The sequence below is a fragment of the Diachasma alloeum genome, unplaced genomic scaffold, assembly GCF_001412515.2.
Source record: "Diachasma alloeum isolate Michigan unplaced genomic scaffold, Dall2.0 Dall_scaffold_00338, whole genome shotgun sequence".
Classification (NCBI taxonomy): Eukaryota; Metazoa; Arthropoda; class Insecta; order Hymenoptera; family Braconidae; genus Diachasma; species Diachasma alloeum.
Window position 1 is genome coordinate 647,134 of NW_021680477.1, and position 14,972 is coordinate 662,105.

The 14,972-nt window shown below is 36.8% G+C and overlaps 4 protein-coding genes across 4 annotated transcripts; 1 reads left to right on the forward strand and 3 right to left on the reverse strand.

Moving 5' to 3' along the window:
- Positions 1-755: 755 nt before the first annotated feature.
- Positions 756-5,799, reverse strand: LOC107040542 (protein phosphatase 1 regulatory subunit 36). The gene is made up of 6 exons (XM_015260663.2): positions 5,533-5,799; positions 5,332-5,464; positions 3,657-4,161; positions 2,474-2,680; positions 1,859-2,094; positions 756-1,277 (listed from the first exon to the last, which is right to left on the reverse strand). The coding sequence occupies exons 1-6, from the start codon at positions 5,592-5,594 to the stop codon at positions 1,068-1,070; spliced, it is 1,353 nt and encodes a 450-aa protein (XP_015116149.1). The 5' UTR covers positions 5,595-5,799; the 3' UTR covers positions 756-1,067.
- A 444-nt stretch (positions 5,800-6,243) lies between these two features.
- LOC107040540 (39S ribosomal protein L9, mitochondrial) lies at positions 6,244-8,237 on the reverse strand. Its single transcript, XM_015260661.1, has 2 exons — positions 8,039-8,237; positions 6,244-7,032 (listed from the first exon to the last, which is right to left on the reverse strand). The coding sequence occupies exons 1-2, from the start codon at positions 8,126-8,128 to the stop codon at positions 6,292-6,294; spliced, it is 831 nt and encodes a 276-aa protein (XP_015116147.1). The 5' UTR covers positions 8,129-8,237; the 3' UTR covers positions 6,244-6,291.
- A 160-nt stretch (positions 8,238-8,397) lies between these two features.
- LOC107040538 (zinc finger BED domain-containing protein 1) lies at positions 8,398-12,393 on the forward strand. The gene is made up of 3 exons (XM_015260658.1): positions 8,398-9,899; positions 10,554-10,969; positions 11,767-12,393. Exons 1-3 carry the CDS (start codon positions 8,616-8,618, stop codon positions 12,239-12,241), a joined length of 2,175 nt encoding a protein of 724 aa, XP_015116144.1. The 5' UTR covers positions 8,398-8,615; the 3' UTR covers positions 12,242-12,393.
- An 883-nt stretch (positions 12,394-13,276) lies between these two features.
- Positions 13,277-14,941, reverse strand: LOC107040543 (transmembrane protein 138). Its single transcript, XM_015260664.1, has 4 exons — positions 14,775-14,941; positions 14,358-14,430; positions 14,097-14,271; positions 13,277-13,501 (listed from the first exon to the last, which is right to left on the reverse strand). The coding sequence occupies exons 1-4, from the start codon at positions 14,906-14,908 to the stop codon at positions 13,395-13,397; spliced, it is 489 nt and encodes a 162-aa protein (XP_015116150.1). The 5' UTR covers positions 14,909-14,941; the 3' UTR covers positions 13,277-13,394.
- Positions 14,942-14,972: the final 31 nt, after the last annotated feature.

Consider the following 14,972-nt stretch of genomic DNA (forward strand, 5'->3'; position numbering starts at 1 on the left):
GTTAAGAACAGTTTAAAATGCTCCTCTCTAATCGTATAATGCCCTATTCTGTGTACGCCCTTGTAACATATTATCATGATTTTTTTATTAGTCAGTATAATAATTATAATAAGCATATTTTTTACATTGCCTAGTAGTGCTCTCTTACATTGATCCTATCCATGAAAAAATACCACATGTTCTGGTTCAAGTTGACGATTCGTAACAATCATCTCCTTAAAAACATTTCCCAGTTGTTGGCGTTTTGTACGCAAATGAGAGAAAAAGAGAAATAATAATTGGGTGAATTGATGGAGGGGACGATTAATTTTCAATGGTCGTGGTGAGGGAGACTGCGTCTGAGTATGTGTGATTTTTTTTTCTCGAGTTCTCTGGAGAGACGTGTGAAAAAATTTAATAGAAAATTATCGAATTTGCTAGACAATTCTATTGGATTTCTATTGATCGTTCTCTTAGTTTTTTGCTGATTCTATTAAAATGTTAAATAGAAAATATACTATAGTTTTTTTGTTTGATTTTCTCGGTGAGAAGAAAAGAAAAACAGAAAGAAAAAAACTTGGAAAATATCTGAATAGAATAAGTTGTATCGAAAAATCGAATTCTATTGACTTTCTGGGGAATATTTTCTATTGAAAAATTCAATAGAATGGGCCAAAAACTAATGGAAAGTTCAATAAAAATCTAATAGGATTGTCTAGCGAATTCACTAGGTTTTTGGATTAAATTTTCTGGTGCGTCTTCCTGGCGTTGTCACGTATGTCCTGCTTTTTGGTAGAATGTTTCACTGATTTTTAAAGGAATGCTGCAGTAGAACTCAGATAATTTCCATCTCATCGTCATAATTTTCTTATTAATTAGTGTGATAATTATAATGAGCATATTTTTTTACATTGCCTAGTAGTGCTCTCTTACATTGATCCTATCCCTGAAAAAATACCACATGTTCTGGTCCAAGTTGACGATTCGTAACAATCATCTCCTTAAAAACATTTCCCAGTTGTTGGCGTTTTTTACGAAAACGAGAGAAAACGAGAAATAATAATTTGATGAATTGATCGAGGGGACGATTAATTTTCAATGGTGGTGGCGAGGGAGACTGCGTCTGAGTGTGTGTGATTCTGTCTCTCGAGTTCTCTGGAGATCCACATTTTCCTGGCGTTGTTACGTATTTCGTGTTTTTTGGTAGATGTTCCACTGATCTTTGAGGGAGGGTAATCCTCCGGAATTTCTGGATCTGGCCCGAAGGCCGGCATGCTCAAGCCCTTCTTCTCTAGAATCTTGAGAAAATATTGAATTTTTTTAATTAAGCAATTCGACGTTTCCTAATAAAACACGGGTATTTCAATTTTAATTTTAAAACAAGAGTATCTCAAAATTCATATGAAAAATCGTCTGAAATCTCACGTTTTCCTTCTCTTGACAGCTGCAAAAATGGTATGAATGCATCAAAAAGTACAAATAACACAAAGTAGTTCACATTGGAAGAGAAATAAAATGATTTGCGAGCTCCATGAGACTTAGAAATGAATGTGAACAAGCTTTCACATGAATTTTAAGTAGGTTTAAGGGTATTTAATTTTAGAAAATTGAAATACCCTTGTTTTATTAGATGTCGAATTAGGAACTCCCATATAAGGTTTACTAGCTGTATAATATTTCATTGAACAGATTGAACAGATTTTTTTTCAACGAAATTTTCAGTTCCCATTTTTTGAAGAATCTATAAATGATCTAAAAAAGAAAGGATTGAATTTATTTCATTGACAAAAAATAATAATTTAATTGATAAAAGAATAAGCGCTGCGTTTGAAATTTAACCCTCGAAAGCTCTAATTTTGAAGAACACTACAGAACGTACTCTGCTTCTCCGCGCTCTGTCAGACATAGAACTCCTCTTTCTCTCCCACTTATCGTCCTCCTCTTCCTCCACAACCTTCTCGTCCTCCAGGGACGTCAGCATGATGTCGTAATCTTCCCTCGAATGCCCGAGGATCCCCATCTTGATCCCCAGGTCCAGGAAATTTTCCTCATCTGCTACTAGTGCATTTTTCAAGTAATTGATTCTGGGGTCTCTCGACTCGAAAGCAATCAGCCCTGAAGAGGTGCAGAATTTAATCAGAAAAGGAATGCACGTGGAGAGAAAAGTTGGAGAAAAAATTTAATAGAAAAAACAAAAAAAAAAGAAAAAAAACAATAGAAAAAAACCAAATAGAAAAAAAAATTAGATTTCTATTGAACTTTCTATTTGTTTTTGGCCGATTTTATTGGAAGGTTTACTGGAAAATATTCTAATTTCATTTTAATTATTTTTATTCTATTTTTCTGCTCTTTTCATAAAAAAATAAAACAAAAAAACCTGGAAAATTTGAGGCGAGCAGACTCAGACTTCTTCGGTAATTTTTCTCCAACTTTTTTTCTCCGTGAAAGAGTTTTCAGGGAGAGATGGGAGCTTTAGGGAAATACGATGACTCACCCAATGATACAATTCGGAAGTCACATAATTCGCTGATCAACTGCCGAGGGAGAGCGGAGTTCACCAGTAATTTTCGTTTCAGCGGCATTCTGGGGCCGTGGAGGATCCTGAATTCGTCCTCCAGCATTCCTTTGTAGATAATCCCCCCGGTTCTTCGGTCCGCGGTGTTGTAGGCGTCGGTTCTGAATAATCGGTGGAGTTCCACTTCTAAAAATGTAATTAATCATTTCCACGATTCGTATATAACGGAGAAATTAATTGTTTTTAAAGATTTCTGTAGAAGATTTCGCAGTTGAAAATAACGTGAAGAACTCAATTTAGTTGGATTTCTGAGATGAATGAGAGATTTTAAGAACGACTTCATTATACATTGAAGTCAAATTCGGAACATTGAAAATTGAGGTGCAGCTATTATTTTAACTTCAATTTTTTTAACATTTTTTAGGCAATGTTTGCAAAAAAACGGTAGATTCTTATTTTTATTAAGGAAACAGTGTCGAAATCCCAATTTTGTTGAATCTTCAAGACAAATAAAAAATTCCAGAAAGGATTTGACATGAAATTGAATTAAAATTCGCAACATTGAGAAAAAAAATTCATCTTTTACTTGAATAACAAAAATCTCGCATTATTGAGGCAATGTTTACAAAAAGTAAATTTATAAATTTGATTTTTTAAAAAAAAGCATGGAAAACTCAAATTCAGAGTTGAATCCCCAAGCTGAAAAATTCCAAGAGGGAGTTGATATTAAATTGATTTAAAGTTCGTCAAATTGTAAATGAAAATGCATTGATTCCTGCAATTTGAAAAAATTGTAAAATTTTTCAGGCAATATTTACAAAAAAAAAAAAGAATAGATTTCCCTGTAAAAAAATCTCTGTAACAACAGGAATTTCCTGTTTTTTTCCAGGAAATTCCTGAATTTCCTGAAATAGAAAATAAATTGTTTTAAAATCCTGGAAAAATCTATAAGAATCTTCCAAAAGTCTTCAGATTAAAAAATTCTGGTGTAAACTGCACGGAAAAAAGAGGATCAATCGATCTAAATATTTTATATAACAAAAAATGATATTTTATTTTTTTGTCTATTCAAAAATGAGTAGAGAAAAAAATAAATTCTCAATGAAAAATAGAAAAAGAATTCTCAAGACGAAAAAATCTATAAAAAGTCCTCTAGAATTACCAATCAACGTGAAATGCTTGCGTTTCAGCGCGATCCAAACGACCCTGTGAGCGATCCCAATAAGGACCTCGAAGATCCTCAAGTCCTTCTCCCCCTGGGACTGCATCCCGGGGATGGCAGTGCCCGCGAGCATGTGATGAAACCTCGCACTGGTGTCGCACCCCACAACTAATTCACAGTACTCCCGAGCGAGTAGACACCGGAGAATCCTCATTTCCTCAGCGCGTCTTATCCTGCTCCCCCCGGCCATGGGATTCGGGGCCTTCTTCATCGTTGCCGCGCGCTTCTTAATGATCTCCTCATCCCAAATCTCGGTGTAAAATTGGAAATATAGGATCAGCGCTCGGAGGAAACGGTCCACCACCTCGAGGTGGAAGAAGTTTACGAATTGGAGACTCACTGGAGTCGTTAGTAGGAAGAGGGAGAGGTTTTTTACGTCCTGGAGGATTATTACGTCTGGGTCGGGGGGGAATACTCTCCGGAGATAACATTTTCGATATTTTATCTGGAAGAAATTTTAGTTCATCAGTTTAATCAATTCACGCGCGGAAAAATTTTATGGAAAAGTGGAGTGAATTCGCTAGAATTCTATTAAACTTTCTATTATTTTTGGGCGATTTTATTGAAATGTTGAATAGAAAATATTCAATAGAAAAATAGAATTCGATTTTTATGTGTGAGTTATTCTATTGAGATTTTTTCTGTAGAATTTTCTTGGGTCACATTTTTCAATTTTTTTTCGTTCAATTTTTCTTTTTTTTATCGAGTAAATAAAAAAATGGAAAATTTGAGCCATTTTCTATAGGATTGAGATATTTTCTATAGAATTTACTTGGTTCAAATTTTCCAAGTTTTTACCGTTCTATTTTTCTTTTCCTTTTTATCATGGAAATCCAACAAAAAAAAGGAAATTCGAGCCAATTTCTATAGAATAGAGATATTTTCTATACAATTTCGTCGGCTCAAATTTTCTAAGGTTTTCCATTCCATTTTTTTTCTTTTTATCAAGTAAATTAAAAAAAAAATTGGAAAATTTGAGCGGTTTTCTATAGAATATCTCGATAGAATAATCAAATTGCATAGAAAAATCGAATTCAATCGACTTTTTACAGATCATTTTCTATTGAACATTTCAATAGAATCGGAAAAAAACTAATAGAAAGTTCAATAGAAATCCAATAGAATTGTCTAGCGAATTCGCTCGGAAATTCTATTGAATTCTTTTTGAATTTTCCATTAGTTTTAAGTCGATTCTATTAAAAACTTCCGCGGCTTTACTACGCGTTTTCTTACAGAAAAAAATGGCGAATAGAAATAAATTTACAGAAATAATCAATATAAAGAAACATTTTCTATCGGAATTTCTCCAAATGAATTTTCTACGTTTTCTCCACTAATTTTTTTCTTCTCTTTTCAATGAAAAATCATTCAGCTAAAAAAATTAATTAGCGTCTTCACATAATTTTCTTTATTTTCCTTTTTTATGAGTTATCAATCAATGAAATAGTTCACATATGAATGAATAATTAATTAAATTCAATAATAATTAAAAACTGTTCAATAATTGAGAAAAATAATTAATTTAATGTAATTTGATAAAAAAATTAATCGTCTCCTCTCGGAGATTTTAGCGAGCTAATGTTAATTAATTAATTATTGTTGATTACTCGCGCACTTTTTCCCCAGGATTCAAGATATCCAAAAAATTCAAGAATAGGTAAGCGTGAGGACAGTAGACTTGCGACCGTGGAACGACTTGTTTCTTCCGTTTCCTGCTCTTGACCTCTTCGTCCCGTTGCTCAGTAACCCTTAAACAATTATCCCCATCACTCAATGTATCCTTCATTGCTTCAAGAAAATTGGTGAGGATTATTACCCGAGGATGGTGAGGCCATCGTAGAAGTCGTCCCACACGTATTTTTTTTCAGCAAGCTCCATGCTCGATTTACCACTAAGAAATTTGGAATCGAGAAATTCAGGACACGAATTAATCTGTTACGTTGAAACGTAACGCCTGAAGTTGTTGACATGCATGATATTGATTGTATCAGGCAGCACGGAGGCCCCATCGAACTTCAACATTTTCCTTCAGTGAAAAAAAAAATAGAGGATATGAGTATGAAGAAAGCTTATTCTACCATTTTTCGAGTCGTTCATTTCTTCCAGAAATTGTCAGAGATAGGCATAATCATAGATTATCATTACCATTAATTTCATAAGTACCCAATCAAGTAATAGAACAGAGAGTCAATACTACTTGACCAAGATTATACCAAGCAAAAATATTTCTCATTATAATTTTTTTCAAGACTGGTTTTCGTTATATGTAAATACTGTATATATGTAAATATTGTTGGACATCAAATAAAAGGGTCACTAGAAGGATGAGTGGCCGCGAGGGAACACCTCTGGAGGGCTTCAACTTTTTCGAAAGCTGGAAGAACCATTAGGAACTAATATGCCGCTGGAAAAGTGAAAATCCGTAAGAAACCGAGAGGCATACGCCAATGGAAAGTTAAAATTTTTCCAATTCTTCAAGAATTCTAACACGTCAAATACTTGAATAAAAACAATCAATTTCCAAAGATAACAATATTTTTTAAACAGTTTATTCCAAATTACAACAGAATACAATTCAAAGAGGTTCATCTTGAGCCTCCACCTTCGCCATTTCCCTCTGAACCAGATAGGGAATGGGTAATCCATCAAGAACAGCCTTGTCCTCTGGAAAGATTGGCTCTGCCATTTCTTTCCAGAAGTTGTAATTCGAGGGAATGGCCTTCTGATCATTAACATTATTACTGCGATGATGTATCCTGCACCTGACAGGTGTTTTCTCTTGTTTATTAAGAGTAATAACGACATAAAACTCTCTATTCTCGATGTCGTGATTGGGTCCGCTGATCACATGGTTCGGCATGGTGATGCAGTCCTCATTCATGTGGACCCCAGCGAACCTGAAGGCCGACCGCACGTGCCAGGGCTCGAGGGTCCAGGGGGTGTCGTTGGACATCTTGATGCTGAGGACCATGTGCTTTATGAAACTAATCGTTCGTGCGACGAACGGAGAGCTGTGCTCTGACTTCTGGTCCTCCCCCTTGACCGCGTATTTCTGGGAGTTCTCCGGGGTGTCGTATACAGCTAGTCCTGGTAAAAGCAGTCTCGTGTAAGCTTTCGCGGGTGGCATTGTGATTCTCTTCCCACTGTGCCCTAGGCCTTCGACGTACGTCGTGAGGATCAGGTTCAATGGAGGTCGTTGCCTCAGGTCTGTGTCCTCGACCAAGTCGTAAATGAAGTGACGAGCCCGCATGTTTGGAGGCTTGCTCCCTTTTCGGTATAGTGGGGGTGGGGTTTTTCTTTTCAAGACGAAGGTGTTCTGAAAGTGGACAGAAGGTAAAGACATTGTGGGGAGGATGTCTTGATACAACTTTCTCTTGAGATATTTTCTGTAGAATTTCTGCCGCTCAAATCTCATAAATTTTTCTTATTCTGTTTTTCATTTCTGTTTCATTCTGTTTTTCATTTCTTTTCATTATTGCGAAAATTTTCAAAGTTATGTAGAAGTTCAAATTATGTAGAAAACATTTAAATAGAATAACTTGGATAGAAACATCGAATACTATTGAGTTTTTCTATAGAATATTATTTATTTTATTTTAAATGATTAATTTCCCTCACATTTGCCTCAACTAAGTCTCCAGAAGCTCCTCTAGAGAGTTTTTTATTAATTTCTTTTTTATTTATTTTAAGAAGAATATATTTTTATTTTTCTTCCGAATGGAAGCATTGCAATCCTTCGATTTTCACGTTCTCTAATTTTGATTGGAAATGATGTAGAATGGGCTCAAACGTAAAAATACGAAATTTCCCGGTGATCAATTTTTCGAAAATTGAGGAATTAAGTGGCTAAAGTAATTCCTAAAAATCGGGAATTTCCTCAGTTTATAGGTCTTAATGAGGACTAACTCTGTGCAAAATTTCAGCCCGATCGATCTAATAGTTTTCGAGAAAAAGCGATTCGCTTTTAAATAGTTTTCCGCAAATATCTTCAAAACTATTGGACCCATTTCGATTTTTTTGCTCCCAAAATATTCGTTTCGATGCCTTCTATCTAAATCACTCAAAACATATATACCCGTTCATCCAAAATTTTCCAGATATTCTCGTTTTTCAGATTTTTCATAAAAACAACTTTGTAAACACTCTAGCTTGCGCAAAAATCGAGATAGCAACTTGTTTTTTTTTTCTTTTTGGTACTTTCCCTTTATCAAAGGGACATAACCAGCAAGGAAAAACAACAACAACAACATCAGCTCCTCCAGAGCATCTGAACAACAAAAACCCCACTCTCACCCAACCGCCCCCAAAAAACGATCACTCACCCTAGTCTGTTGCACCGAAACCCCATGATTGACCTGCAGCAGCTGACACAGACTCTTCCTCACAAACTGCCCCGACATAACACAATTCATCTCCCCAACCGACTAATAAACAATTCCCAAAAACTCCCTTAAAAAACAGGTTATGTTATTCTATTCTATTCCTTTGAAGTGGCTATTGGTGGCTATATCCCCCTCTCAGGTTATGTTATGCCAATTCCCAATTGATCACCCCCCTCCCCCAATCCTCAATCGCCAACAAAAATCCCCTAGCCCGCCGCAAACTCCCTAGCCGCGGCGCCCGGCGATTGGTCGCCCTTCGACCGATCGATGACTGCGACATCCCTAAACCACGTCTCGCACAAAGTCGATAACCAAAACTCCTCGCAGCAATTTTCGAAGCGACTCAAATAAACGTTCGATATCCTCGGGAAATTAATTTTCGCTCCGATAAATCGATATCTCCCGCGGCAAAATCGTTTGAAAATCCCGAGGCCCCCGGAGTCCGAAGATCAGTGGATCGAGCCTGGAGTTCCCCGCGCAGAAGAATGCGTTGAGTTGCCCGGAAGGACCCCGAGCGATGAACAAACTTGGAACGATGGAGGAGCCGAAGCAATCGGCTGTGAAGTCGTCGAAGCCGGGGGTGAGCACGACGGAGGGCAAACCCCCGACGCAGATGGTGCTGACGAAGATGATAGAGGAGAAGCACACATTCACGTACAAGAAGCTGGTGGTGCCGATGTCGATGCGCAGCGTGTACTGGAAGTTCTTCGGTTTCCCAGCGACCGAGGACGGCGACATCCTGACAAAAGTGAAGATAGTCTGCATCCTCTGCAAGACGCAGATCGCGTACAACAGGAACACGAGTAATCTGCGAATGCACCTGCAGAACAAGCACAATCAGGAGCTGATGGAGCTGGAGGCGTCGGCGCCGGCGAAGAAGCCCCCGCAGTCGCTGAAGGACAAGAAGGTCCAGAAGAAGCTGCTGAAGGCGATGAACAACCACCACATCTACACGACGAACATCGACGGAACAGTGCAGATAGACGGGGACATTCAGTTCGTGACGGATCCGACTGTCTCGCTGTCGAGCCTGGGTGAGGACGTCAGCGAGGAGGACATCGGCGACGAGCCTGTCCGGGTGATGCTGAAGGAGCCCTCGACATCGAGCACAAACGTCACTTACCTGGTGCGGGAGGAGCAGAGCAGCATCGACGAGAAGGCTGTGTCAGATGCTATTTCGGAGTTCATTGTCATGGACCTCCAGCTGCCTGAGATCGTCGAGGGCAGGGGCTTCCAGAGGCTCATCGCCACCCTGAGGTCCCCCTGCGAAATTCCGAGCAAGAATAAGCTGGAGGAGGAGATCATTCCGAAGGTCTACGACACCTTCAGGGAGTCCGTCACCTCGACTATCGCATGCAACATTGGGGAGATTGGACTCGCTGTCGAGGAGTGGAGGTCCAACTCGGGGGAGAGCTTTGTCACTGTCTCCATGTTCTATCAGAACTCCAGTGAGGCCACGCTGGAGGTGAAGGTCCTCAGCACTGTGCACGCCTCTCAGGATTGGGGGGAGGGACAGTGGGGCGGGATGGTGGACGCTGTCGTCATGGACTGGGAGCTGAGGATCGAGAAGATCACTGCTGTCGTCGTGGGCACCATGAGGAACGATCTCGTCGCTGCGCTGACTAGCAGGGGGCTCACTGTGGTGCCTTGTCTGCTCAGCACTCTCCAGGTCTGCGCTCAGGCGTGCTTCGAGACCCCGGAGGTCGCAGCGATCTTGAGCAAGTGCAGGGCCATCATTGGGGGCATTGCCAATAACAGCGCTGCTTTGGCTACCATGAGCATGCAGGAACAGCTGCTCGAGGTGGGTCTGGGGGGGAGTTTGCAGGTTTATTTTGGGGGAACGGGGAGTCTTTTGAGGAGGACATATTGTTCATTTGGGGATGAATGTTATCCTGGTCATGAAGAGGATATTGGATAGTGATGAATTGATAATTCAAGGCGAAGAGTGAATATTGTCAGGTTAAGAAGAGGAGATTGGTGTTTCATATATTTAAATTTAATTTCAGTCAAGAATATATTGAAATATAATGTATTATTTCAGTATATTCTTGATTGAAAGTAAATTTTAATATTTGAAATACCAATCTCCTTTTCTTAATCTGGTATTATTCATGCTTCACCTTTAATTATTAATTTAAAATCAATTAATCAGTTAATTAATCAATCAAGAATATATTGAATATAATATGTTATATTTTAATATATTCTTGATTCATGTTGTTTTATATGAATGCAGACATTTCAATAGTTTCTTCAAGTTTTAAATTAATTTAAAAAAATTTCTTGATTCCTCATAATTGTCAAATATTTTCATGACTATTACTCATAAAAATCATAATTTTATTTTATCATAAAAGAATAGTCAAATACTCCAAAAATTTCTACCTGAAATTTGAATTAAAAATTTTCACTTCATGAAAGAGTTTTAATTCCCATTGTCTCCTTTCTTCTCTAGTTAGAGGAAAATCTGATGTCAATGGACTACCCCAAAATCTGGACGTCAACGTACACAATGTTGGAACAGATGATCATGAGAAGTAACATAATTACTTCGATATTCGAGACAGTCGAGGGCTTCGAACAAGAGGCTGCGGAGCTCACCAACGACCAGTGGAAAGTCATGCAGGACCTGGTGGCTGTACTCGAGCCCTTCAAGGTCACGATAATGACCCTGAGTGAGGAGAAGATGCCGCTGATATCGCTGCTGAAACCCCTGCTGTGGCAGTTGGTGTCTTCCCACCTGAAGCCTAAACCCACTGACAGTGAAATCGCCAAGTCCTTCAAGGAGTCCCTCTCGGAGATGCTTGTGGAACGATACGCTGATCCTGGTGTCACTCTCTTACTGCAGATCGCAACTACTTTGGATCCGAGGTATTTATTCAGGGACAGATGAAAAATATTTTCATTCGAAAATATTTAATTGAGAATTTCATTTTCTGATGATTAAGAAGCGAAATGGAATGTAAATTTAAGAATATTGTTTTTTTTTAGTTAAGAATGCATAATCTTTATGGGAGAATCAATGATTCTGCTGGCAATACTTTCAGGGGAATATTCTAAAGTCAAGAATATTTCATTCTTAAATTAACAATTAAATTAATTATTCTTGAATTAGAAATCTTCGCATTGTTAATTTGAGAAACTGGTGAATTCTCAATGCAAGATTTTTTAAATCTCATTTAATAAGCGGTAATTAAGCATTAACTATTTAATTGAATCAGGCGATAATTGAAAATTAACAATCTAATCAAATTAAGCCAAAATAAGAAGATTGATTATTCTTAAAATAACAATTTTTTATCCTCAACTTGAAAAAGCGATGAATTGTCAATTGAAAAATAATCTTCACTCAATGAGCAATAATTTAATGAAATGAAGTGAGAATACTGGGTTTATTTTTTGCGGTGTTGCTTAAAAAATAAAAATCCTAGCTTTAAGAGCACTGTTTCTTCAATTAAAAAATGCATATTCTTCAGTAAAAAATATAATATTCTTGATTAAAACGAATAATTTCCGCGTAATGTCATAAAATCAAGTAAACCGCATACTCCATTCTTGAATTAACAATAAGATTAATGATTCATGAATGAAAAATCTTCGCATTCAAACAAAAATAATTCAATAATAATAATTTAATTGAATTGACCACAATTTTCTCTCCTTCCCAGATTTAAACAGCTGCCTTACGCGACTGAAGAAGACAAAACGACCTCAGCCGAGCCAATAAAAGAGATGTTAACAAAGCTGATTCAACAGGGAAAAGTCGAGGAGCCAGAGACAAAAAACCTGTCCCCTCCGAATAAGAAACCCCGCCTCTCAGGGATGGAATTGCTCCTGGGCAATCTCTGCTCGACGAAAATCGGAATGCCAGCGAAGGAGAAAGCGAATTTGGAGCTGGTGCAGTACCAGTCGGAGCCCGCAGCAGCTCTGGACAACTGTCCCCTCCAGTGGTGGTCGCAGATGTCCGCCAAGTGCCCCAACCTGAGTAAACTGGCCAGGAGGTACCACTGCGTGCCCGCCTGCTGTGCACCATCGTCGAGAATTCCAGCTGAAGCACAGGTTCTCCACGACAGCCGCAGGTCCGCATTGCCACCTCACCTGGTGGACAAATTACTGTTCCTCCACGGTAATCACACGGCTTGAAATTTCATTGGAAAATTTCCATCGATTGGATCATGTATAAATGAAATTTTATATTCGTATCCAGCATTTCTAGCTTCATCCTTTGTGTTTTATATTGTATATTTTAATATAGGATTAAAACAATTAGTACAAATATTCATGCGATATTTAATTGCTTTGCCACACCCATTTAAACCCTTCGTTTTAAGATCGAAGAAGATTTCAAGAAATCTAATTAAGATTTTGAGAATTAAGTTTGTAAGCGAAGATAAATTTCAAATATTCCCAAGTCTTGGAATATTCCCAAAAATGTTTCCCTTATTTTTAAATAGAGAAAAAAAATGGAGAAACACAGCTTGAAGTTTCTTCGCGATATTTTTAACGGTTGGGTCATGTATAAATGAGATATTATATTCGTTTCCAGCATTTTTAGCTTCATCCTTTGTGTTTTATATTGCATATTTTAATATAGGATTAAAACAATTAGTACAAATATTCATGCGAAATTTAATTGCTTTGCCACACCCATTTAAACCCTTCGTTTTAAGATCGAAGAAGATTTCAAGAAATCTAATTAAGATTTTGAGAATTAAGTTTGTAAGCGAAGATAAATTTCAAATATTCCCAAGTCTTGGAATATTCCCAAAAATGTTTCCCTTATTTTTAAATAGAGAAAAAAAATGGAGAAACACAGCTTGAAGTTTCTTCGCGATATTTTTAACGGTTGGGTCATGTATAAATGAGATATTATATTCGTTTCCAGCATTTTTAGCTTCATCCTTTGTGTTTTATATTGCATATTTTAATATAGGATTAAAACAATTAGTACAAATATTCATGCGAAATTTAATTGCTTTGCCACACCCATTTAAACCCTTCGTTTTAAGATCGAAGAAGATTTCAAGAAATCTAATTAAGATTTTGAGAATTAAGTTTGTAAGCGAAGATAAATTTCAAATATTCCCAAGTCTTGGAATATTCCCAAAAATGTTTCCCTTATTTTTAAATAGAGAAAAAAAATGGAGAAACACAGCTTGAAGTTTCTTCGCGATATTTTTAACGGTTGGGTCATGTATAAATGAGATATTATATTCGTTTCCAGCATTTTTAGCTTCATCCTTTGTGTTTTATATTGCATATTTTAATATAGGATTAAAACAATTAGTACAAATATTCATGCGAAATTTAATTGCTTTTCCACCCATCTGGACCCCTCGTAGAATCGTGGATCTCCGATTTTGAAGGCAGCTCGTTTGTAGAAATAATAGTACAGAACTGCAACTGTAAAAAAAATTGTCGTCTAGTAACTGCTTGTTATTATCTGATTCAAACAATTTTTTGAAATTTAATTAAATATCGTTGCAAATAAATTTAAAATCGTCGGGTAAGGAAAATGTAATTTCTATTAATCTTTCCTCTGGGTCTTTATTTTCATCCCCTAACTCAATAGTCTCCAGGGGCCATTCACCTGTAGTTTAAAAATCATGACAATTTCCAAAATGATAAAATTTCACTTCTTGGATATTTTTATTCCATTTGGAAATTTTTCGACTGAAATTTTATCATTGAAAATTCCAAATTCTGTTTAAAAATCACTAAAAATTGTCAATACATTTCTAAATTTACAATTACTGGAAAATTCAGTGTTATTTGGGACTGAATATTCATGTTTTAATTGAAAATTCAAGTAAGTTTAAAAATTTTAATTTTCCTGCTGCTTAAAAATTCGGAATTTTAGTGAATTTCGAGTCAAGTTGAAGATTTAATGATTTTCTTCTCAAAAATCAAATTGAATATTACTCTCCTGAAAAATACTAGCCAACTGCCTATGAAATTTCAATTTCCTTCTTAAAGTATACCTCCTTTATCTTCTTACCTGTTCTGTGAACCGCATACAGTGCATGAAAGCCCTTTGTCCAGTAATGGACAAGTGGTTGATGCCAATGAAGCGTCATATGCCATATGTGAAGACTAATATTTAAAATGATGTAGATGACACATAAAATGAGGGTTGTTCGAAAACGAAAGTACAACAGCTGGATCAATCCTGCCTGGAGACAGAAGAGGCAAATGGAAATTCGCATAATCTACATTAATTATTCGTTTTTAAATGTTCTCAGAGAACAACGAGATTTACCTGGAAAATATAAGTTCCAAAGAAGTTAACGAGGAGAATTGTGAGGGACACAATCAAGCAGAAATCTTGAATTCTGAAAATATGAGAAGTGAATATGAACAAAGACGATTTTTGTTTCTCAAAGTCTAGTATTTTTTTTCACCTGTCCACTACTTTTCAATTTTTTTCTGTACGAATTCGATATAATCTTTCGAAAAATCAAAAGCATCCTATGTTTTTATACAAAATTATTCTATAGAAATATTTTCGTTTGACTTTATAAGTGAAATTCAAATTATTATATCAATGAAATTCAAATTATTCCAAGTTTTTTATTTGATATTTTATAAATGAAAAGATAAGAAAAACAGAGTGGAAAAAACTAGATAATTAAACCTAAATAAAACCAAATATTGAAATATTTAAAACCTCACGTACACATAAAGGGAGAGCAGCTCAACCGGGCGGCTCCGAGCGAAACCCGAGAACGAGTTGACACAAACGTCGAAGAAAAGCAGCAAATTCTGCAGCAGTACAATGGCGGTGTACTGCCTGCAGCCCGTGACGTTCATTTACCCTCGTATTTAATCCCGAAATTGCACTTTTCCGCCCTTCGACATATCCAGTTGTGCGTTT

Excerpts from the sequence above, each read along its gene's own strand:
- LOC107040543 (XM_015260664.1), bottom strand. The coding sequence starts at position 14,908 with ATGAACGTCACGGGCTGCAGGCAGTACACCGCCATTGTACTGCTGCAG. Across the intron at positions 14,431-14,774 it reads GAGCTGCTCTCCCTTTATGT|AATTCAAGATTTCTGCTTGA; the intron begins GTACGTGAGGTT and ends TCATATTTTCAG. Across the intron at positions 14,272-14,357 it reads TTGGAACTTATATTTTCCAG|GCAGGATTGATCCAGCTGTT; the intron begins GTAAATCTCGTT and ends TTCTGTCTCCAG.
- LOC107040542 (XM_015260663.2), bottom strand. The coding sequence starts at position 5,594 with ATGGAGCTTGCTGAAAAAAAATACGTGTGGGACGACTTCTACGATGGC. Across the intron at positions 5,465-5,532 it reads GATGGCCTCACCATCCTCGG|GGTTACTGAGCAACGGGACG; the intron begins GTAATAATCCTC and ends TAATTGTTTAAG. Across the intron at positions 2,095-2,473 it reads CTTCCGAATTGTATCATTGG|GGCTGATTGCTTTCGAGTCG; the intron begins GTGAGTCATCGT and ends GCACCTCTTCAG.
- LOC107040540 (XM_015260661.1), bottom strand. The coding sequence starts at position 8,128 with ATGAATTGTGTTATGTCGGGGCAGTTTGTGAGGAAGAGTCTGTGTCAG. Across the intron at positions 7,033-8,038 it reads TTTCGGTGCAACAGACTAGG|AACACCTTCGTCTTGAAAAG; the intron begins GTGAGTGATCGT and ends GTCCACTTTCAG.
- LOC107040538 (XM_015260658.1), top strand. The coding sequence starts at position 8,616 with ATGAACAAACTTGGAACGATGGAGGAGCCGAAGCAATCGGCTGTGAAG. Across the intron at positions 9,900-10,553 it reads TGCAGGAACAGCTGCTCGAG|TTAGAGGAAAATCTGATGTC; the intron begins GTGGGTCTGGGG and ends TTTCTTCTCTAG. Across the intron at positions 10,970-11,766 it reads GCAACTACTTTGGATCCGAG|ATTTAAACAGCTGCCTTACG; the intron begins GTATTTATTCAG and ends TCTCCTTCCCAG.